This window comes from Pipra filicauda, unplaced genomic scaffold (assembly GCF_003945595.2).
Source record: "Pipra filicauda isolate LSUMZ 115617 unplaced genomic scaffold, ASM394559v2 scaffold8_size5757611_pilon, whole genome shotgun sequence".
In the NCBI taxonomy this organism is placed as follows: Eukaryota; Metazoa; Chordata; class Aves; order Passeriformes; family Pipridae; genus Pipra; species Pipra filicauda.
The window spans coordinates 4831925-4857644 of NW_024105087.1; the positions used below are offsets into that span (position 1 = coordinate 4831925).

The 25720-nt window shown below is 41.5% G+C and overlaps 1 protein-coding gene across 1 annotated transcript in view; it reads right to left on the reverse strand.

Moving 5' to 3' along the window:
- ARHGAP24 (Rho GTPase activating protein 24) overlaps positions 1 to 25720 on the reverse strand; it is a 213911-nt gene that overhangs the window by 114410 nt on the left and 73781 nt on the right. Inside the window, exon 3 of the mRNA XM_027738522.2 lies at positions 21102 to 21189. Coding sequence (XP_027594323.1) covers positions 21102 to 21189 — 88 coding nt within the window. The remainder of the gene's footprint in view (positions 1 to 21101; positions 21190 to 25720) is intronic.

Here is a 25720-nt window from a genome sequence, read left to right on the forward strand (position 1 = left end):
GAGCAGCAACTCAAGGAGAGCAACCCCACTAGAAAAACACCACTTGTCAGGACATGTTGCAGATGGAAAGAAAATCTGAAGCGTGTTGTACCTCAGGTGAACTTTTCTAACACCTCAGCATTAAAGGTCTCTCTCAAATCTCCAAGAGCCTTCAAGAACAGGAGAGAACTGTTCCCTAGAGAGGAGATACAGCCTGTCCAATTTTAGAAACAACAGTTACTTTCCAAAGGGGATGCAAGAGACAATCACAATTTATGAAAACATAACGTGAAAATGATGCATAATTTTCCATTTGGCTACTGTTCACAATGCAAAATATGTTCAGCATATAAACACATTCACAACTATAGAAAAATAATTTGAACAAATTTAGCAGTTTTATGCCATTTATATGCACGACTTTAAAGAATCCACTTTACCATTTGATTCTATAATTTTGTTTTGAGCACATTTTTTAATGTTTTTACTTATATTCCATTAACTACTTCCATCTGCTGTGTGGTTGAACTACTGGCACCTTTCAGAAGGTGGGCTTTTTCTAATTAACTTGATTTTTTTTTCTTGTACACATGAATTAATTGTTCTTTATACCTGTTGTCTGCCAGCACTTTTTAAAAATTCAGTCTAGCAGCCAGACTGAGCTTTTTTAAACCCTAATTGTTCATCATGCCAAATGGTTACAGCAGCTCCTGTAGTACCTCAAATGCTCTCCAATTTTCAAGTAACCCTGGACAACAAGAGACCTACAGTGTCATTAGCATAGTATCACTAAGCTAGTCTTGTTAGTTATAAGATAGCATAGAGAGCATTTTGCATTACAAGTGCCTACCAGAAATGCAACTGGAAAGCATTTTATATAAATCAAGTGGGGAGAAAGTGAGCAGCCCACTGAAACTTAAACTTATGTTCATAAATGAGAACTTTTCGTTTGCACAAGTCAGTGGGTTTTCAAATTTCAAAGTAACTTATAGTTTTAATGCAAATTGAAGAAACTGTTTATATACTTTCTCTTCTTGTAATAAATATATTAATTAAAACAGATCTATATGCCTGTCAAGAGAAAGGGAAAATGGTCCTCAAGTATAGAAATCACCTGCTGCCTGTCATAACTTGTCAGCTTTGAGATTATACTAGTGGGAAATCCTATTAAGCATTCATTGCCTTTACTTTCCTGCCAGTTTTGCTTACAGGACCTGATATAACATGTAAGGATGTCCATGAAAACTCTCCATTTGTTTGGGCTACTTTATATTGAGCGAAGTCTTTTTAATGGAATGATTCACCTTGGTAAACTGCTGGCATAGCTGAGATACACTAGTTTGACACAGCTAGTAATACATGGAATCAATTCTTCCTGTCTTTGCAGCACATAGCATCATGGTTTTATTTTAGCTACCAAAATACATGTTTTCCTGTCTCTGTCAGCTGGGCATTATTCACAACTGTGAGTACAGAACAATAAAGTCAACATAAAAATGGCACTCAGCACCCTACATTAGTTCTGCAAGGTTCACGACTTGATCATTTCAACTTACTAAATTTAAGATATCTCTGCAGTTTCCCTACTGGCTTCCTGAAAAGATTATCATTGCTCGTGTTTAATTTCTGGACATAAAATAGTCACGCAAGAAAAAAATTACAGCAATAAAGTCAAGAAACACTGGATGTTTTTCTGCTGAGAAACATGCAGTGAGGAGATGATGGATAGATTAAAACTGAATTCCCCAGCTTGCAAGTCAAGGCTTGGCTCAGTTCTTCCAAGTCATCATACACACAACTCTGGGACTTCACATAATTTATTAGGAAGTTGACTACGTTGCTGGGATAAGTTTAAATTAATTGCACCAAGGCCAAACTCTCTTCTCACTCACAGTGAAGAAAATGCAGGATGACTTCAATTCACATAGACACTGTAAGTAAGACAAAATACAAAACTTTCTTTAGAAAAAAAAGAGCATCTATAGCTGAATGGGGCACATTAAGTTGAGCAGGACGAATGTGCACTATACCTACGCACACCAGCAAATACAGGTGAGGTGACCAAGTGTATCTGGTGACAGGGTACCTCGTTGTTTGCCCATAAGACACACTGAATGAATAAAATAGACTTGATTATCCAATACAGAAACAAAACCAGAGCAGGAAAATGTCGTTTGGCTTTTCAAAGCTATCTCAATAGATCCAACCACTCATCTTCAGCCCACCCAAGATTACTGCTGTGAAAAATACATAGAAATCCCACCTCTTCTTCAAAACATCATCCTAGTGCATCATCATGGCTGGGCTTCGTGAATGAAGATTTGGGAAGGGCTCTACCCACATTTGTTATGAGCGCGCTGGTGGCTAATGAGGCCAATAGGAGATAGACAAGTCCGGTTGCAAAAGGCACAGCAGAAGGACTCCTTAGGTGATATATTCTGCAAGGCATGATTCTTTCTGTGTTGTCTTTTCTCCTCAAGGGTGATCCTGCGTGCGTTCTCAAAGGCATCAGCCACGTTACAGATGGTGTGTCTCCAGACCTCCCGACTGGAGGCCAGAGTAAACCAGTTATGATGATCAATATGGCCAAGACTGAGATGTTGTTTCAGGGAGTCCTTGTACCTCCTCTTCGGGGCTCCTCTCTTGCGGCAGCCGGTGGCAAGTTCACCATAAAGCAGGATCTTAGGGAGGCGGTGGTCCTTCATCCTGGAGACGTGCCCTGCCCAGCGCAGCTGCGTTCTCAGTAACATGGCCTCAATACTTGTGACTGCTGCTTGTTCTAGAACAGATGTGTTGGTCACATAATCTGACCAGTGGATGTTTAGGATTGTACGGAGGCAGCGTTGATGGAAGCGTTCTAGGAGACGCAGGTGGTGGCAGTAGATGCCCCATGATTCAGATCCGTATAAGAGAGTAGACAGCACTATGGCTCTGTAAACACTGATCTTTGTACTTTTCTTCAAGTGTTTATTTCGCCAAACTCTTTTGTGGAGTCTTCCGAAAGCACTATATGCCTTTGCTAACCTGTTGTCAATCTTACCATCCGAGGAGATGAGGCTACCCAGGTAGTTAAACTGCTGGACTGATTTGAGCTCTCCTTCGCCAAGGGTGATCAAATGAACAAACCGTGCTAAGCATGTTGCACCTATTTTCCAAAAATATTTTTTTTCCAAGTAAAGAACTGTACTCAAAAAAAAAAAAAAAAAAGGCATATATAAAGCAGTAAGTCTTCTTGCCATGGGTTGCCAGAACAGGTAACAGGCATAGAAAGTGCAAACTTTGAGACAAATACAAGCAGGGAACAAGATATAGCTGTGACTACAAGTGAGGGTACCTGCTCACCACACATCAGTTCACCCCACTAGGTTCTGCATGTGTCTACAGTGACATTGGGAGGAGCATCATTAACATGGGCTAAGTCTTAAGCATCCCATGGCAACTTGAATCCTGGTTTGCTTAGCAGCACCAGGAAAGGCTGGCTGGGATGTACAGCAGCCTGTTGTCAAAAAGTTCACTAGCAGGGTGACAACAGGATGGAGCATTAAGATGCTCTTGATGAGAGAGGGCAGCTTTCCAGCCTTATCTGGGTAGAGCTGCCTTAAAACAATTCCTCTGGACCGCTGAGGCCACAGAGTGGGAGGCTGCAGAGGGCAGCACTGCCATGCACTTGGCTTGCATTACCCATCCCAGTACAGCAGAGGCAATAAAAATGAAACATGAACTTTATTAACCTCATGGCTGCATGGATTGTAAAATTTCCTTGACTTTAAGATCTCCCTGAAAACTCTTAGTGGACTAGGAGTGGACTCTTAATGGTATCGGATTTTGTACATGCTGACACTGTAACTGGCCCTTAACAATGAAAGCTGGGACAACACCCCTTTCAGTCCTGCCCATGTGCCCCATCGTGAGATTTTCAGGAGCAACATTTTTTGCGAGCCTGCACAAAAGCTTTGGTCACTAAGACCAGAGTGGTTTGCAAAGGGTAACTGGGATGTGGAGTGGCCAGAACAGGACTGGCATTTGCCAAGTCTTAGAGACCACAGCGAGGGCAAAAACTCAGCTAATTGTGCTGTGGCAGAAACTCAGCTAATTCAAAGGCAGGAAGATGTAGAAGAGAGGAAGCAAAGACTCATCAGGGATGAAAAAGGGATCAAAATTCTTTCCTTTAGCAGGACAAAGCGAGAGCTGGAAGAAGTCACCAAGTACAGGAACAGCCAAAGGCCTGGTGACAATACCGCTGCTTGCTGCCACAGGATAAAAAATCTGAAGGAAATTGGAAGCTGTAACAAACAAGTGGTGCTCTCAGCTAATTGCCTGGCACCATATCAGGGCAGAGTTCAGACTGTTTACAAGGTCTTTACATTTGAGAGGTCTTTATATATTACTTTGTCTCTCACCTCAGCAAAAATACTAGATGAATTTAGAGAAGCTGATCTATGTGTATTTAGATTAATCTTAAGCATAGAGAAACTATTCAGTAGGCCTGTTTAGTAGGAGAGGGTTCCTTTGTCATACTGCAGAACAAAATATTGCTGCAGAGCACAGAGAGAGGTCGTGCATCACTGCCTCAGATGCAGAAAAAATCCAGCTTAGATTCAAACCTCATTTTGTGTAAGAGCTGGCCAAGATTAATCACTTAAGTATATAAATTAGTGAAGTGATCACTAGAAGAACTGCCACACACTTCACATTATATTGATCTCACCATCTTAATTTTCACATTACTGTTAGAGAGATTAGGATTTCTGCTGAGCAGTAGGGCTGACTCTGAACTATATGAATGAACGGCTTTAAAAAATAATAACAATACTGACATTAAAACAAACAAACAAAAAATAATTTAAAAAAAAAAAAAAAAAAAAAAAAAAAAAAAAAAAAAAAAAAAAAAAAAAAAAAAAAAAAAAAAAACAAAAAAAAACCAAGGAATAGGGATGGTGACCAATTAAATTGACAACTTTAAGTTCCAGTTCACCCAACTCAGTAACATTACACTTGTCTCAAATTCACTCATAGAGTAAGAAGCACCTTAGGAAAAGCATTATGCATCACTGCATTATTTCAGACATGAAGGCTAACCAAGGGCTAACATGGTTTGAGGGGTGTCACACATGTCACAGAATTAAAAGAAAGCTGATGCATTAAGAAAACACCTGCAGATGCAACAGTACTTAACGGTACTCCAAGAACATAAACCTCAGTTATCCCAGAGCCGGTGCTGACACTCTCTGCCAAACCTATCTGGACTGTGGTTATATCACTGAAGAATGTAGGAGGCCCAAGAGATTTCAAATGGGATATGACTTTGACGTTTTTCTTCTCCCATCATCTGCATGTGTGGACAAGGTTGTACTCAAAACAAAATAAATCAACATATATACATACATCTATTACAGCACGTTCTTTAAGAGAGCCCACTTCTCTGCAAATCTACGTGGCTTTAAAAAGACTGACATATAAAAAGCATCTGGGGAATCTTCACATGGGTTTTAGCACACTGGAGCCTAACTCACCTTTGACAAGGCTTTTAAATGACAGTCACAAATACGCGTTTGGAGTCAAGACATCAATTACAGAATTTTCAATAAAGGCTGGTTAGGTATCAGAAAAATTTACAGAGATTAATAATATGGAACCACAGTAAATGGATTTGCAATAATTTGTGGCAAAATACTGCTCTTCAACCCATGCAGATTGTGTCTAGAGATACACAGAAAGAACAACCCTCTCTGAAGGAAATACCTGCTTGTCCACGGGCCCAGATCCTGCCATAATGACAACTTTTTAAAGCAGCATGCCAGGATCATTTACATGCCCATGATGCTGATTTCTTGCCACTTAGCAGGAAGAAGTACTGAATGCTGTAATTCAGTATTCAGGTGTGGTGCACCATTTTACATATTCACAATAAATTTTTATTTTTAATTAAATGGGAATTATGTAAGACATGCATTTTTTTTATCATAAGGCAGCACAGATATAAAAAAAATATCAGACACTTCAGTAATCAGAAAATACAGTATGTGACAGGTAATCCATTTCTTGTATTGCACTATAGATAAACATCTAGGTTCTTTATTACTTTCAAGCTACACTCACACTGTAATAATATCTCAAAAACTGTGAAGTAATTATGCATATGATTTCAGGAAAGCAAAATGATAGTTATCTGAAAGGTACCAAAACATATCCTTAACTATTCCATTCCCCACCATTTCTGTGCCACATACAGCACAGTGAAAGAGAGAGAGAGCAAGGAGAGCCTCACTTTATCTAACACCTGTAGCTCATCAGCACCTGGTTGCAGTGTATCTGGCAATACATGTCAAAAAGAAAAATAGATGTCCAATAAACAGAAGGGGGGAAAAATTTGAAAGAGCTAAAAATGGCAATGACTTCAGATATCTATCACTGACAGAGCTATGACCCTTCTATCAGTATCATCCAAAATGGAACAGATGGAAGCTAAATGTGCTTTTGTCCATCCCAGGCCCATAATGAACTGCAGGCTGCCCCTCCCTGCCTGAATTCTCTTTCACCATTTCAGAACTGCTCCTCTGCAATATCTCAAACAGCCGTGCATGAAGATTTTATACTATGGCTGTTCTTTTGCCTTTACCATAACTTAACCTGACATTTCATTGATAAGGAAATAACAAGGGTATGGCACAAATATTTCATGTTCCTCCAATATAAACACTCCCCTTTATACATATTTTTAGTAGCCCACTGCTTGATTCCATTAATCATTCTTCTTAGCTCCAATCATTATTGTATCTCACACCTGGATTTTTCTGTTTGGCTTGCCTGCTGCTAGAAAGTACAGTCTCCCACTTCTGTGACATTTTATTCTCATAGCTGAGATGCCAGTAATTTTGTTCTCTGAGCAAAGATATATCTGGTGGTTTAGGCAGTTTATTTGGAATTCTTCCTTAAGCCCCTACTCTCTTCTTTCTGTCTCTAGAAAATGAGGTGCACACTTAAGAGATGACAGTAAGCCACAACACAAACTGAATGGCATGAAGCTGCAGGTGTCACGTCCTTCTGAAGGAAACCAGCCTCTGGTGTATCTAATCTTGTTTGGGGATGTTTATCCAATTTCAGCAAGGTCTCCACCGAGCTAGCTCATCCCCTCATCAGCCTGTGTAAGCCTCCTGTTATTACCACTCTAACATTACTAAGAGCTTGAATGTTGTTACAGTTCTTGACAGGCACATTATTCCACCGTGGTTTGGGAGCCCCTTGCTGGCCCCTCGGTGCTGGTGACGCGTGTCCTTTCATGGTACAATGAGATGGGTATGTGGTGTCTGAGGCACTCGGGCACTTGCACCACCGTGGCACGCGAGGCACAGGCACATTTGCTAGTTTACCACCACGTCCCTCCCACTCCCATCTCCTGCTGAAGACAGCATCCCAGCAGGCATGCTGCCAGCTCCTTCCGCCAAGGTCGAGGACAATAATGTGCTCTGTGCTCCCGTGGCCATCGTGCCAAATGGTGGCATATGGCACCTTCCCCCCAGACCGTGTAGCTGCAGCGCTGCAGTTGGCAAGCTGCAAAAATCACCCTTCCCTGGGTGTTTTTCCTTCTCCCTTTTCCACGCTGGCACGCAGCAGAGTGGCTGACAAGGCTGTCACATTTTCCGCTGTCACCATGAAAGAAGCCCTTTGCGGAGCAGATCCTGCTGCCAGCCTTGGCTGCGCACAGGCAGCGCATGGATAAAGGACAGGCTGCTCCCGACACATGCCGCCTGCAATGGACACCATGGAATGGGAACCTCAGCTGCCAGGTAGGCTTGTTTCAACCCAGAGCAAGCAGTCCTTCCCCTCCCACACAACAGAAGGCTTGGTCTGCAGCAGAAGTCAACACGGGACCATCAAGCAGTGCTCCTTGAGTTTAATTCCTTCATTAATCATCACCTAAATTGTAGACTAGTTTCATTAACACCTGACAGTCAACCATATGCTTGTAGTTTGAAGCTATCTCTTCACAAACATACATCAATCACGTTCTTCCTTGCTATTTCTTCCGGAAAATAAAACGACTCACTGAATTTATGAATATAGCGGGGATTTGAAATACAGCACAGAAGACCATGATTTCACAACCCATTATGCCCATCAGCTTTATAAAATATATATTTTAATTAGCAGAGATTTCTGTCTCCAGAGGTAGCAGTACAAGCTATCCATGAGGAGAGATGACAATGCCACCCTAGGAAGATACATTCACATCCCACAGGAAGTTTTTCCTTTCCTGTCAAAGGGAAGGAATCAGCCTAACTTGACTTTTAACACACTGAATAATAAAAATCAGCACCACATACTAGTACATGACATAACTGTGAAACTGGGTAATAAAAAGGTAGAAATTCTGCTTTTCAGCCTTAAATTTGACACCCATGCTGAAGAAACAAAGACAAGCAAGGTCCTTGCAGTTACCATGAGCTTGAAAAGTTTTGTCCCAGCCCTCTAATACAAAGCTGAAAAAGAAGAAAGATGACACTATTTTAAATAAGGATCAGTGTTCCCTGAGCACCAGTAATGGAAAAGGGGGAAGATGAAAGAGTCTCCAGAAGAGCTGGATGAAGAGCAAAGGACTTGTGAGCCTTTTACTGCCACAGGGTGGAGGGTTTAAGTCAGGCAGCAACACCCAAGTACATGAGAAAACATGAGGCATGTCTGCCTTAAGATCTGCAAACCTTAGGAAAGTAATCCCAATTTCTTTTCAGATGACGTAGGCACTAGGAAGTACCATACTTTGAGGATGTTTGGCTAAACCATGGTTCCATCCAAGTGGAACTTGGATTTTCCACTACTTTCAGAGACCAGAGGGCTTCAGAAGCTCACTGCCTGTGTACTTTCATCTCCCATGTTGCAGGCACAAGCTCTTTGGTGTACCAAGGAGGTGAGATCTGCCTTCAGACTCAGCACCAGCTTTCCCAGACAGTACTTTCTTCCCACTTCACAGAATTTGTTTGAGACTCTAAGTTCCAAATTGTGCTTCATGGTATGTCATGGATATTGCTGAAAGCAATAATGAAGCTAAAAAATGAAACCCTGAACAGGGTAACCCACACAGTACATCTATTACTTCGCTGGACTTTTTTATGTTGCCACCAGAGGGACACAGATGAAGGTGGGGGGGAAAGAAGAAGAAAAAAAAAAAGCCACATAGTTGGAGTGCGACTTATCTTCAGCCCCAGAGAATCTTCACCATCAAAATTCAGGAATTTTCTCACACCTTAAGAGAACAATGAAAAAAGCCAATTCTGCTCCCCCCAGCACCACCAGTTTGGTCCCCAAATCACTATTAGAAATTGTCTGAGCAACAATCTCTCATTCCAGTTACCTTTCTCACTTCCCGCAGACCACCTGGCTTTGTGGGAACTATCTCTGCATGTCTGGCACTACCTAAGCCATTTGTCAACATTGATACTGATCAAGATCCAGTGTCAGCTGCAGTACTGAGGCAGAGAAAAAAAAAATCTTATTGTTGCTGTGATTGCAACTGGTAGCATTTGAAAAAGGGTGTGAGTAACCCATGTCCCTAAATGTTATTTTCATGACATGAGCTACATCCTCATTAAGAGCAAATCTGGTGGATGTGAACGCCAATGGTGGAAGAAAGTTTACCAAAAACTCAACCACTAAGTTTGCTTTTTTGCCATGTAAGTTTTTAAAGATGCCACTGCCATTATGTTCCAAATTCTTCTGTGTAGTAGATAACCTCCAGAATGACACCACTGGATGACAGAGAAGCTCATCCAAATGACTGATACCGCTAACACAACACAGCTCAGATCACATGCACCACAGGCTAAGCAGCATCAATGAAAGTAGTCCACTTCTAAATCAAAAGACACAAGTGAAAAATAACTTCAGCTTCATATACCATGCTTGAGTAATGGTAAATTTTTATGGAGTATTTTAAAGAGTCTGTGCAGTCTCCTGCCACGTGAAATTAATGCCACTGATAACAGATGATTAAGTGGAATTACTTTACACGAAAGCAAATGAAAGATACAAGTGTTCAGCAGTTTCCAGAAGTGCTTCATCTGTCAAATATTTTCAAAACAGACCATATCTAGGAAATAGCATTCAGAAAGTAGGCAATATTACTACTTCTTCTATTATAAACACACACACTTTTAACCTAGTCTGTACTTGTTCACAAAGATAGATGTTTCATTCAGTACAAAGTTAAACACTCAAGCTATAGGAGTGAGAATAAATTTGTTTATGCTGCACATGCTGCATATCTCAGAGAAGATACTTAGAAAGGGCTCTGTTATTTTTCTCTTAAATAGTTCTTGTATCTAGATTTAATTCATTCATTTTAAAAGCAGATAGCTGAAACTTCTAGTATCAGATTAATTTTAGGCTGATAAAAAACTATATGAATGAATTTTTTGATATTTAAAGAAATTTTGTTTAAATCAGCTATTGCAGGTTCTTCTTTGCTAGATACCAGTGCTTGAGTTCTACCAGAAAAGGGACGTCATCTTCTGAGTGGGAAAAGATGCCTCATCCCCTTTCATGATAAACAGGACATTTTCTGGTAGTTCTCCAGTAGCTCAAGTCTGAGTCACACCAGTCTTGATCTTTAAACAGACGCGGTATCATGAGGGGACCTTCCATATGAAGGAGAGGAAGCAAAACTACTCATGTCACTCTGGAAGTATGTGTCACAATCCTAGCCTTGCCTCTCTTCCCCAAACCCCCAGTATACAGGTTATCACTAGTTCAGATTTACATCATTAATATGCAAGGCTTGCATCACATATCTTCTCAATTAAATATGCGTGGACACAGAAAGGTAGGACTTGGTCCAATGTCATGGAAGGAGTCACTGCAGAACCAAAACAAAAAGCAGGTACCTTGAACTTGGTGCCTTCCTTCAGTGCTGTTCAATAGCCATGACAACAAAGGCACAAAAACATGGTTAAAAGGGATATTACATGCATCGACCTGTACAGAACTGAGCTTGACATTAGCAGATTTTATGGTGGCAGCACAACAGCTTGGTGGCACAGCCTGCCATCTCATTTCACAGGGATGTAAGACTGGGGATTGTTTGGGTTTTGCTTTTCTGAAAACTGTGAAGGAAGCAAAACTGTTATGGGCACATCAAACAATTCTGCATCACAAGAGCTGCTGCTCGAGATGGAAAAGAGTTCATTCCCACTAAGCCCTCACCATTAACCTTATGAGAAACGCACACCAAAGCTTCAGCCAGCTTCATTTCCCTGGCTCACTGACTCCATGCATTTCCACGGGTCACTTAAAAAAAAAAAAAAAATCAGTTTTGAATCATCCTTTGAAGGACGAGAATGAGACAGCACATGCCAATGTGTCCAAGTGCAGAGAGGTGGCTCTCTACCAAATACATTTTTGAGAAATCACTGTTAATAAGGATGGCAGCGGATTCAGATCTTCAATAGGGAACAAGCTACGCTCGAAGCTGCTTTAGCGCAATATGCAATTACAGAGGGATATCTGTGCTCAGGAAGGCTGGTGCCCATTTGATTAAACAGCCTGTCTGCCTCCTCCAGAAGATATCAGAGGTACAATTAGTTCAGTCGGCAGTATCAGCAATGCCCTTGAGGTCCTGTGCTCCTGACGACTAATGAAGAGGCACTGCTGGCTGTAAGCACGTATGGGGGAGGCATTCATCTTCATGGCAGCACCAATTAAATCCACCCGGGTCATACCAGGAGATAGGAATTCAGCACAGGGAACAAGTCAAAGCAGCTGACTGGTTTAACAATTCATTTTTGGGTTTTATATCGTGGAGAAAAGGGAATAAATTTTGTGCTGGCTATGCTGATGGTGAAGGGAATACAGAGAATCTGCCTGACAGCAAAGGCAAAGAGAGTAACTCAGTGCTCAGGTGCATATGCACATGTGCTGTGGAAAGGTCTTTTTTTTGCAGCAGGGCAGGAAACCTCTTAATACACAAACAATTTTCAAGAAGTCAAGAAGCAGAGAATTTCCTTAGTGCATTCCTTAGTTCCCAACACTCTGCTAAGTCTTCGAGGAAAGCTATTTGCTGTACAGGTGAGTGTATCTTCACTTAGGACATGGCAGTTACTCCTGAGAAGATAAGGCAGGGAACTCTTGCCCTTTTTTATTTCTTAAAAGGCGACATCCTTACAGAAAACACACAGTTCTATCTCAAAACAACAGGTTCGAAATCTTCTAATACATTTCTACCCCTGAGACATCATGTTGAATTATACCAGTCACAGTCAAACATGTCAGCTTATCATCTGCCCTGCTTGGTGCCTCACTGGAGAGTCCAACCTTTCCCATCCCACAGAAGTCCTGCTGTCAATATGACTTATAGGACTAAAAGGTGTTGATATCAGAAGAGACAAATATTGAAAGAGCAGCTACAGTAAGCATCTGGTATCAAACCTGTTAAAGTACATGGGAGCACTACAAAGAAAATTGCCTACTTAGCCAAAAAATTTTATCTGTAATTTCTGTTTTGTCTTACTTTTGTCCCTTAGGGAAAAAAATGCAAGTGAACTTATCAAATCCACATTTTCTGGGCCTTCATAAACTCTTCATTAAAAACATTGTGAATCGGTAGGTGACAAGAAGTAGCACCTAGTGTGGCCTTCCTATTTCAGATGTTTGAGAACTTGTGGGGAAAGTCTCAAAGGGCTTAATCTACTAAACACTGTGTATCAACAGGGAACTGAAGAGGTTTTGGTAACTTTACAACAGACTGGCAGCCCTTTATCTTCTCAAACCTCACCACACATTTGTGGAGGCTAAAGGGCCTGTTTACTGACAGTGAAATCAGTGTGACATACACATATGCAAAACAGATCCCTCCTGACACTCAGCCATGGGTCCACAGACCTAGCTAGGCAAATCTAAGCTGACTTAAAGCAGTGAAAGCCTATTGCAGTAGTAGAAGCAAAATAGTTTGTTATCCAACCTTTCATGTAAGAGAAACTAAAAATAAAACCAAAACCCTCAAACCCACCTCACATTCCCTACCAGAACAGCTGATCCAGAAGAAATTCCATTTGTCATATGGTATGCAATTAAATACATGAAGAAATAAAGAAAAAGGCCTGTGGATGCTACTTTTTTTTTCTTCTGACTAATGAAAAAAGAATTTCCAACAATTTCAAAGTTATGGGAATTAATATTTCACTCCCTTGCAGATTCTCTAATAAAGTCACAGGCTTTGGGGAAATGCTCTATAGTCAGAGACTTCACAAGTCCATAAAGTCAGCCTAGGAATGTGATGAAATACTACTCAGTGCTCTGAGAAAGGACAGCATAAAAATTTCATGCCAGAAGAATGAGATTCAAACATGCTGTGAACAGCAACAACTCAGGTTCTCAAAAATAGAAAAATACTTCATAGGGCTCCCTCCACAACAGCACTGGGGAACACTTTCCTAACATCAATTCACAAAACCTACTGCAGACTTCTAAATTACCTGGAAACAATTCTTACGAGAAAAGCTCTGATGCAAAAGCAGCCAGATGTTTGAACAGTATCGCAAAAGTAAAGACTGCTGGAGCATCAAAACCAAGTCCTGAGACATGGCAGTCCAGTGAAACTGCTTTTCTTTCACAGCCTTTTCAGCTGAAGCATTTGGGGAGGTAGCTTAAGTATTTTAAGCACATGTCATATTTTGGTTTATATCTTGTACTTCTACTCGAAGAAGCAGAAGTAAGTTATGTCATGGCAGCAATCCATTTGGCCTGTTTTCAGTTGGTACCACAAAGGGAACCTACACTTCTGTTGCATATACCGCTGAAAAACTGCTTTCTGAAGTGATCTACACACAGAACTGTGCACAGAGAGAGCTCATCTAAATCAGAATAAAAATGGTATGATTTTCCTCAGCAATATGTTTGGACTTGTGCCTTGACTACAGCTCTGAGGCCTCACAAATTGACCTCAAACGAACAAAAGCGGACAGTGCTGAAGGTAATTCCTGCCTTCTGCAGTCTCCACCATCCATGACTGTAGATAAGATCTCATGTTCCCTGATAGGAAGGGAGATAGCCCAAGATCCATAGGCACAAGAAATCAGCAGACACCCAAGTGCAGAAAAAAGCATCAGCAGAGACTACAAATGACTTTGCTGAAATACTACAGTTATTTCCTAACAGTCTGAACTATGCCTAAGCATGAAACTGTGACTTCAGCTGCAGACACATAACTTGGGGCTGCACACAGAATGCTTTTAGAGGTATGAACAGACTTTGGTAACTCAGTATTACCAAACTGCAAATTCACCCACGCAGATGCACGTGCTGGACTGCTGGGTTATGATACTTTGTCAGTGGTACAAAATACAGATGTAAAAAGTTTACAAGCAAGGAATACTGGAGATCAATATTTGGAAAGGTATGTTTTAGTTTAAACAGTGGTAATTAAATATTCAAACTCATGCAACCGAAAAACTCATTGGAGAAACCTTTGGGCTATTTGTGTCTCTAGGGGAACTCATGATTTAGATCAGAGCACACAAACAGGCCACACACTAGTGAACATGGACCTCTAAGTACCCTTTTCTTTAGTGCTGTTTTCTTATGAAATCTGCATGTAATACAGGACAGGGACAAAGAAAGACATGACTCCATAACATTCAAATGGTGGAGTACCATTGGAGTGGTGATCTGGCTTCTTACCTGCAAGGCCAAGCTGTAAAATCATTTATCAGACTCACAGAGAAGGGTATCAGCCAGTGCACAAGGATCTCAAATAACAGTAACTGGTGAGGTAGCATTATGAGCACTTTAGTTTCCAGGATCAAAGTCCAGTTGATAATGAAGCACATTCCTTTGTCCTTTCAATAACCATCATCTCTTCTAGGCCAATTGCCTACATAGTCCCATATTATTTTGAGCTGCTGGTGTTTTCAAGTCCTTGGAGCTCCTAAAAGCATCTAGACATCCCTGGGAATGCTGCAGGCCCCTACTGCAAGGCTTTTCATACTGCCCTTGCTCAAAATGCCTTCAGGCAGTAACCCCTGGCAAGTCCAGGGAACTCTGAAAAAGGTGCTTGAGCCTTGTGCGAAAAATAGTAGACGAGTCTGAGCTTCCCACATCTCTGTGCTTGGCTCTTCCTGGTGCAAATGAGGTGCAGCAACTTGACTCAAGTAGGAATTCTGTCTGCAAACCACCACACAGGCAAACTACACTTGTGCCTCTGTTCTGCACCTCCACACCTTTGGGAGACACCTAGTCCACTGAAACACGGCTAGGTCACCCAGTTCAGTTCTGTGTGAACACAAATGCCTTCCCCATTACACCTGCACACCGAGATGAAAAGCTCAGGTTTCCTTTAGAAAGGAACAAACACATAGAATGAGATTTTATCTTCTATATAAAACTTGTAACAATCAGCAAACTCAATGCAATCACTTGAACAAAGCTAATCACACAACTTTGCTATATGTGCATATTTCCCATTAAAAAGGTTATTAATTTAAACTCTCTTCTGACTTCTGTTGACTGTGAAACATTCCTCTGAGTGCAAGAGAAGCGGTTAATAACTGCAGACATCACTAATCACTTCGTGGTCACTCTGACTCTGGTACAGAGAACTCCCACACAGAAGTGTGCCGTGGGCCTCCTGCGCTATAGGAGACAGTTTCACTCCTGCAAATTAACTTTGTCAGCACAACAAAAGGGGAAAAAAAAGGAACAGTTTTAAGTGTTAAATCATGTAATGACTTAAGGAATGAACAGAATGTTTTCAAAATGCAAATTAAAGGCATCTGTATTTTAATTACAGCATCAAAACTGCAAGATACTTGTCTCCACAGACGTTTTTTTCATTCATCTTCAGAGATGGCTGTGTACAGAGTATTAGTTTCATAGTATAAATCCACTCCCACGTACATTCCCAAAATAATTTGCATGTATTACCAATAAACAAACACATGCACGCAAGTTTTCAGGCCGCCCACAGACACGACGGACAAAAAGAGGACTTGTCGCTATTGCTTTTGGGATTATAACTAAAACTGCTTCAACTTTTAGTATAGGGAAAAGAGAATACAGGAGCAGCGTGAAATCAGCGCTGTACATTTAACACAATGTTAAGATAACAAAATTTTTTTAAAAATCTGGAAATAGATCCCGTTGCTATGAGCTGATTTCTCATACAAAAGCTAGCAAAGGCTAAACAGAACCTTGGCTGCAATACATTTTTCTCAAATACACTCAATGAGCTCAGTTTTGTTGCTGTCAGCCCATAAAACTGACTTTTATACTGAGTCACCAAGAGGATACAGATGACAAACAGCTCCATTACAAAAGGCTGACAATACTTGCCTTGAGAAGCAGCAGTGAGATGATGATAGTGGCAATGCTCACTTCATCTCTGCATAAAATACAGTTGACACTTCCACTACACTGCTACACATCTACACTGTGATGCCTCCACAGTCAGTCTCGATTTTAATTACATCCCCCAAAGACCAGTGCTGTGGCATGAAATGCCCTGAATTCCCAAAACCTTTTTTTGGTAATGAATCCTCAGCATAAGATGTCACCAAGGAAAACTGCTCCAGTATGAAGGCACTATAGCCACATGCCTGTAAATGGGGGGAGGGGGGCTTGGGAGGGTGGATGGAGAAATAAATATACTGGTGCTATCCTAAAACACGTGCAAAACCCTATACTCGGAACTAAAAACAAGCAAACAAGCTAAACAAACTAAAAACAAGCAAAACAAAGAAGCCTACCCTGATTGTCGGGGAGGCTCCAGATAAATAATCAACACAGTCCAACAACTAGCTGCAAATTGCTTTTTAACTTGACTACATAGAAAAAGATGGCATAACAAACATTTTTGGAAATCCAAAGAGCGACTGTGCTCTCCCATCAGCATTGCCTATCAGTTCAGCAGCTGGCACTCCCACTGTCAGCTACCCTGCCCATGGCTTTTGAACTTGGGCATGAAGGATGACCCCGGGGATGAGGTTTGGCACATAAGGGCTCAGGTTGGAAGGCAGTCGAGAAAGAGGTGCTGACACTTCGAAAACCAGCAATGAACGGTCAAATTATGGGAGCAGAAATAACACAGATGGTGGGTGAGACTTAACACTACACTGGAAAATCAAAACCGGGGTGAAACACTGCATTTTCTAAAGGCTTTCTACAATTTAGGCAACAGTCAGGTACTTTGGTAAAAGCATTCAAACTCATTAGCAAAGTACAGTCTGACCTCCATATGTGCTGTACATATCCCACAGGCCCCAGTGGTGTTTGGGATAGCATCATACACAAAAAATAAGTGATCTCTGGGGAAGGTACTTGAACATGGACAGAAGAGCCTGCCTTCAAAACATGAATGTTTGACTGTTTAAGCCTTACCATTTCCTACTATCCTGTTATCAGCCAGATTTCCTATCGTCAGGGAAAATTAGAAGCTCTATCTGAGGGAGCTTTCTGCAGCTCAGCCGTGGCAGGTCCCATGCAGGCAGTGACCCTCTGGTGCCATATATCTGTAGGCATGGTTCTACAGGAAGGTTTTTGTGCCTGCACCATACACATCTAAAGCCTACAGGTAAATATTCCACACTTGATGCCAAATTCACATAGGCATAATAAGCATACCCAGGGTAAACACTGTCAGACAGATTAAGGTGTCATATGAATCGGGACGTATGGAGAATTCTCTTAATTTCCAATGGAAACAAGATTTTAGTCAACTTCAGACTTTCACTGCTAATAATAGTTCTTCTTTCAGTATTTTGAACATTTAAAAGGATAAAGACTGCAGTGAGAAACTTTCTCAGATCTGATTGATTCAAAGTGGGGTGAGTTAAGCAAACCTCAGAGATACACTGGCTTTCTTTGCATAGTAATAGAGCTTTCATAAACAAGCTTGGAAACCTACTTCATATTTCTTACACGTCTACAGTATATCAAAACTTGACACATCAGTGAAGACAACTATATTTGTGCCCTAACATCAAGATGGTTTAAGACCAAGAACATGGAGGTGAGTTTCAAAAGACATTACCATCTACCTTCCAAATAGCCATAATGTGAGGTAAATTGAAAAGCAATATGGAGATTAACAGAATTATTGTTTCCAAATCTCTAATCTTCAACTACCCTTTGGTAAAATGACTTGTTTTATTTAGGATATAGATACTGGTCTTTTAGAAGACAAATAAGTTTTGAATTCTGTCATAGCTTTGAAAAGAGATGTTGGAATTTTCTTTTTCTTCCCTGTCCCCTTTCTTCCAGGATGGGGGGAGTCAGGGAGGGGGTGGGGGCAGAGCGGGGAGATGGGGAGCTCTGGCGGGAAAGCGCGGTGGCCTCAGGGACAGCTGGGGAGGAGTCCTTTGCTCGGGGGCTTTTGGGGTTTGGTCTGGGACCGGACAGAGCAGGAGCCCAGCTTTTGGCCGCCTCGTCCTCTTTTCCTGAGAGGAAGTTTTTTTCCTCACGGAGAACGACCAAGAGAGACCGACCCATTTCAGAGGGAGGTATTCTGCTTTCAAGGCTGCCTTGAAACCCCCGGCTTGCCACAGGTTTCTCCCCCTCCTCCCCACCTGGGGTATTGGGATTTTGCTTTGTTTCTTCTGAAAGTTTTTGATTGCATCATTTGTTGTTTATTCAGACTTTGTTAATAAAAAGCTTTTTCTTTTCCACACTTCCACCTGAAGCCTCTTAAAGTTTAAGTTGCAATCTTGTTAAACTAAGACAACTTCCTTATTGCTGTTTAATTTGTCCTTTAGCCAACGTGCTGAGGAGGTATGTACTGCTAATGAAACACTTATGTGGAACTATCTTTACAAAACCAGCTCCCTCGACATCTTTGAGCTGTAGACTGAGTAGCAGTCTGGTATGACAGCAATAAATTTGTGCTGTACTGCTTCACTGATCTATGCTTTGTAGAACTCTTCTCTGGGGCTCTCTTAAAAGCCATCACACATGTTTCTGCATCCCCATTACATTCTGAAACTGGTACAGTAACGTGGTTACTTCACACCAATCTGAGATGGACACCAGTGTCTGACGCACGCTGCTATACTGCATTTACTCCTTATATGCTTGTATAGTTACAAGGGTTATGGCTGTTTTTTTGGAAATAATTCATTGCATCATGATCCTCTGTGTTTGTTACAATAAATAAAACACTGTTCTGGTGTCACCTTGAGGCGATCACACCTGTCGGGGCGTCCCGGCGCCGCTTTGAGGGGTGGGGGAAAACCCGGACTGGATTTTGGTCGGAGTATGGAATGGGGGAAAACACGGACTGGATTTCGGCCGGAGTACGGAATGGGGGAAAACCCGGACTGGATTTCGGCCGGAGTATGGAATGGGGGAAAACACGGACTGGATTTTGGCTGGAGTATGGAATGGGGGAAAACCCGGACTGGATTTTGGCTAGTATGGAATGGGGGAAAACCCGGACTAGATTTTTCCAGAGTACAGAATGGGGGGAAACCCAGACTCAGTTTTGGCTGGAGTATGGAATGGGGGAAAACCCAGACTGGACTTTTCCAGAGTACAGAATGGGGGGAAAACCCAGACTGGATTTAAAAAAAAAAATTTTTTTTTTTTTTTTTCAAAAAAAAAATGAACGGTTTGACTTGATGATCTCAGAGGTCCTTTCCAACCTGGCTGATTCATGATTCTATGACTGAATAAACAGAGTGTGCTGACTGGATGTGGAAATGCAGAATCATTCATGTTGGAAAAGACCCTTAAGATGGAGTCCAACTGCTAAACCAACATTGCAACATCCACCACTAAAGCATGCCCCTAAGTACCACATCTACACATCTTTGAAATAACTCCAGGTGTAGTGACTCCCCTACTTCCTTTTCACAAGTCTCTCCTAATGCTTGACAACCCCTTAGGTGACTAAATTTTTCCTAATATCGATTATAAACCTCCTCAGTGGAGCTTGGGATTGTTTCCTCTTGTCCTATTGCTTATTACTTGGGAGAAAAGACCAACCCCCACCTTGGTACAACCTCCTTTCAGGTAGTTGTAGAGAGCAATAAGGTACCCCCCAGGCCTCCTCTTTTCTCCAGGCTAAACAAGCCCAGTTCCCTCAACTGCTCCTCATAAGATTTGTGCTGCAGACTCCTCACCAGCTCCACTGCCCTTCTATGGACCCACTTCAGATCCTCAAGGTCTTTCTTGTAGTGAGGGGCCCAGAACTGAACACAGGATTCGAGGTCTGGCCTCACCATTGCCAAGTACAGGAGGACAATCACTGTCCTGGTCCTTCTGGTCACATTATTTCTTATAAAGGACAGAATGTCATTGGCCCTCTCTTGGCACACTGCTGGCTGATGTTCAGCCGCTGTTGACTAGCACCCACAGGTCCTTTTCTGCCAGGCAGCTTTCCAGCCACTCTGCCCCCAGCCTGTAGTGCTGCATGGGGTTGTTGTGACCCAAGGGCAGGACCTGGCACTTCCTTTGCCCTTCAGGACTGCCTCCCACATGTATCTGTCGACCAGGCTCCCAAACAGGCCAAGGTCTGCCCTTCAGAAGACAAAGTAGCAAAGACAGTAAGTAAATCACTTAAGCCATACAACTCAATCAAGAGCACCACTTGATTGCTAGGGACAATGTTTTTTAGACAAGTCTAGCCCAGGTAAAAAACAACCAAAAACCCATAACTGAAAATAGGTTCAGGGTTTCAAAGCAGCGATGCTTCCTGTTGTTACAATCTGTTTATCCACCCACAGCAACCAGACAGCACTCTTAAGTGATGGTCCTGATGTCATTAAGGCCTTACAGTGATAAGCTGCTGATGCTAAGTTACGGATTCCTTTGTTGCCACAAGACACACTACTTCATAGCATCCAATATAATCTAAAATAATTACAAAACACACTTGTAACTGTCACTGTGCCACTCAGTGGTGCAGCCCCTTGCAGTGAACAATCATGCTTTACACTGACAAATAAAAAACACATCCTTTTCCTGTGCTGCCGGGGGGTGAATGAAAAAATTATGAATGAATGTATTAACAAATTAACCGATTTATTTTTTTCCTTAAATTGAATCATTAATCACCTTCGTCTTCTGTTCTGGCAGAACAGATGTGGCCATTCGTCACTAAGGACAAACTTGAAAGACTTTTCATATGGAGTAGAATATCCTACCTGGAACAACTTCAAAAAGGAATTTTCCTGGACTTTCTTCATTGCAGGGATGCTCAATTACTCTGTTGCCAGGCAGAAAGATGGCACCCTAAAGGAAAAAATAACAATGAACATGGAATTAAAACTGCTACCGTGCTTCTGATAGCCTATTGCTTCTTCTTTTTGGACTGGGTTATATGAATTTGTGATGTTGCACCTGGGCAGCTGACTTCCAAAGTGAGATTGAGGAGGGATTATCCCAAAAGCCAACATCACAGATCCCTTAATTAACTGAGGCATTCAATAACAGCTTTAGTTTTTTTTAATCTCTTGGGTATTTGATACCATGCAGATTTTTGCAGTTTTCACATATACTACATATTCCACTGTGCTGTAGGGAAAAATCAAGACTAAAAGAAAGGGTTAGTGAAAAACTACGAAGATGCATATGTGAGGCAGGTGAGCTTACCAACTAGGCTTCCTTCTTGGCTAGAGTCAAAGGATATGTGGACAGAAGAGTAACCTTAGTTTGTGGGGTCGATAACTAGTTCCTTTTGCTCTGTGTCCTTTTGTACTATCCCAGGGAAGCAGTACAGAGAAAACATCCCACTTCCACCCACTGGCTGCAATGTGCTGGTCTGCTGGTGCTAAGCCACAGTAGGCACAATCAGCCAGAGTACTGTTCAAAGATGCATTTGCTACAGGCAGTTGGGTGTGGGATAATCTCTGTGAGGGGCACTGAACACTTTTATCACAACTTTACTACTTGAGAGGGGAGGTGGAGAATTTTAGCATATTTAGTAACACTGGTTACCAAAAACCACCCCTGTAACCCTCAAAATATTTCTGGGGCTATGTTGAAGACATTATTTTCCCTCCCACCCTCCCCTTTGGTCCCACTGACGCATGGGATGGATAGACCACCCCTTTCCTCTGAGAGCTCTTTTTCATTTTCAGAAATTACAGCTCCTCCTAGTACTGTTTCAACCTCAGTCAGCAGGCAGTCCGTAATGAAATTATGGTGGGATGGCTATCCAGGAGTAAATTTTCGGAGCGGCATCCTAGGAATTCTTTAGGTACAAGCTCTCACTCACTGTTAATGGGAGGTAATACCTACCTACTGACATTCCACAATTATGGCACAACAAGGCCCCCACCTCCAAAGTAAACAACTTCTATAACTTACACAGCTTAAACACAAGAGTATCTTGAGTAAGGAAGGTCCTTATCCCTATAAGGATAATTGAGTTCAACATGGAACACCATTTTCCATAGTAGTTTCAACCAAAGACTACTTCCAAATATCTGTCAGACCCTTTCTCCGAACAGCCCTGAAGATATCCCTGTAACCTTCATCAGGAGCAGAACCATTTACAGTTAGTGGGAAGTCAAGACAAGCAGAATGCTGTATTCTTCTCACAAAGGAGACCTTACAAACCAACAGGAAAAAGTCATCTGAAGAAACAGCTCACAAACATTTCACAAAATCAGTATTTGTACCAGCTGATGTGGAGTCTAAGCCCTGTATCAGCTTGTCAGTACACTGCTGTCTGCCAGCAGGCACAGTGTATCACGAGAAGCCAAAGACAGAAAGACAGGGTGCAAAGGTATTTTGTCAGATCATACAAAATCACCTCCATTGAACACCATGATACTTGTTGCTGAAAACATGAAACAGAACAGCATTCTGCTGCAGTGGTATAGCAGCAAGTGTTAGCAGTTGTGGGCAGATTTCCCTTCTCACTGCATATACAAATGTATTATAAGCATTAAGTGCCTTGGCCCAGTAGCTGTACTAGGAGCTATTTTCCTTCATTCCTGCTACAAGCAGCACCTGTTAATAGTTGTCACATTCCAAAGCCTTCTGTGAAATACCTTATTAGGCAAGAATAATATCATAAACAAAAATGATTACATGAACGGTAAAAGATCAGTCACAAATTAGTTCAACTTCTCATGTTAACACCTAGAAAAAAACCAGCAAATATAAGGAACACATTTTTTCTGAGAATTATGGCAAACCAGGAAGAAGAATCTCTAAAAAACATTTTTAACTACATGTATTTTTGTCACATGTAATAGACCATTGAGACTGATATAATCTTCCCCACTTTAACTTTCACACTGAGGTGGTTTTACCTAAAAAAACCTCCACCCAGCACACGAGATGAGCAGATCACTCTTCACGCTGGAGTGAAATTTCACTGGCTCGATAACTCACATCAGTGAAGGCATACAACATATTTAAGCTAATTATAAGTCTTGCTATCCAATTAAACAAAAATACAAAATTAAGGAGACCTAGCCTACAGCACTGTAAACTAAAATCAATTTATGAGACAGGAAATGAAAACTGCATTCAACTTTGCTGTCTACTCATTAGCAACCAGACATGCTGCAGTCTCACTACAATGTGATGCTTTCTGATTCTTTGATGTAAAACCCTTTTAGTATTAACAGTAAGCTGTCTTAATGACAAATTTTTGAGAACATGGTTATAATATTTTTAACATATAATATTAAAAAATTATTATAATATTTTTAACCTTAGCATTTTCATTTTATAGGTGAAATCTATTTCATCCACTAAAACGTAAAGCCACTCATAATAGCTAACAAAAGGAATCCTGACAGTAACACCACACAGAATACTTCTGTGGTCTAAAAAGCAAACGTTCTCAAGTGGTAGTTTTATTTTACTGTCTATTTTCAGTACTATTATTGGAAACACCAGTGCACGTGAACTACTTAAAAATATTTGTTTTTTTAAAATAAGAAAATAGATTTGTTTGTACAACATGCACCTGGGTTGCCCAGCCTAGGGGGAAAGCCTAAGAGAGCGACTGCAGCTCTTTCACTTCCCATTCTGTCTGCTTTCACACTCATCTGTCTGCCATCACCATACAGCAACACTTCCCCCTCACTAAGTTTTGTGGCTGTCTACATAACTGGACTGAGGCTATGTGGAGTGCCCCTTGGCTTAGTTTCTCAGCAGCTGGCACTATGTTCCACAAAAACACCCTGATGCTCAGGGCACACATCTGTAGTGTAAAAAAAATCCCCGTGGTCCCTCATGTGGCAGAGCCCTGGCTGCTGGATATTTCATATAGACAGGGAGTCCCCAGTCCCCACATCACCGCCAGTCCTCTTGCTCTATTGCCTTTCTGGGCCCTTAAGGTGCAACATTAGGCCCGTCCTTACAGCTTGGATAGCCCAGACTATCCAATCTGACCAGCTGATCAACTGCAAAGCTTCAACAATTTAAACATCTGTTTTTCGCCCTGAATATCTAATTTCAGGGGGAAGTAAGAGAAGATCAACTATATAGCCTTAGACACCTAACAAGACAGTATTTTGCATATAAGAGAGGAAGGTAATTTCCAGAGGAAATGCATGTTTTGACTTAGGTGTCAGTGCATGAGCACATGTAAATGTTCCATAATAAGAAAACTTCACACTGCTCCACATCAAACTCTACGGTTCATTCAAAACTGTTTGAAAAAAAATCTCAACCCAAGACTGCAGATTAGACCAGATTAATATTCTGCTTTCAAAAAAAAAAAAGTAAAAAAAAAAAGGCAAAAAAAAAAAAAGCAAAACCACCACCGTGCCAGTGGGTGGCAAAAATACAGGAATACCTAAAAAAGGGAAGTGGAGAAAAATGTGGCCCTGACAGAAGTCCCTCCTCGCTCCCATTGCCATTCTGTTTGCAGGCTGTGCCTCCACCAGGTCAGCAGTGTTCTGCAGAGCTCCTGCTGTGGTATGCCTGAGTTATTTTTTGATTTCCAACACTTCTGTCCTTAGCAGGACAGTTCTGCTTCTCTAGCTGAGCATTCAGGATGACTCAGCATGCAGGAGAAGTTTGGGTTGCTCAAGAAGCATCAGCCTTTTCCCTAACCAAGCATCAAGCCCACTTTCAAAGGAGGTCCTCATACACATGCATTTTTCTACAGTGTACTGTTGCTTCAAACCAAAGAGCACCTAAACAGCAGAGCAACAACATGCTTGTTAAAATCAAATATCTGCTTTTATAAAAGTCTTCAACTTAAGAAAAATTACTACTCTGTTAACAAAGTGCCTGATAAAATACTGTAGTGCAGCAAGAATAATTCAAAGTAGATTGATGTCAAGAGTCACAGCATGATGCAGTCTTGCTCAAATAGATGTTTTATCCCATGCTGGTCCCCCAAAACACTTTCAGCACTGTTCAGCAGCTGGACTTTGTGAGGAAGCACAGAAGAGGAGACAGGATGGCCACTGCACAAGTGCCTCATGAGGACCAGCTGACAGATGGTATTTCTGTTTTGCACGCTCTGTGTAACACATCACAACAGTGAAGCAACCCTGTGCCTCTTTCTCATTCTGCTCCGCTACTTTTCCCAGCCTCATCTGAACTTCATTTTCTGAAGCAGTCTTACAACCTGTGTCCAAGAGGTACCAGGTTTTCTCCAAGAAATGCTTTTAAGATGCTGACTGGCAACTACAAAGTCAAATATACGATTTTCAGTATCTCTGGATGGATTTACTCATAAAGCATGTAGATACATGAGGAAATTACTGCTTTCTTGGCAAAATAATGTTTTCAGGATTTATTCTAATACAGTTCCCAAAGGCTTAATTGGTCTATTTTCTTGCTTATA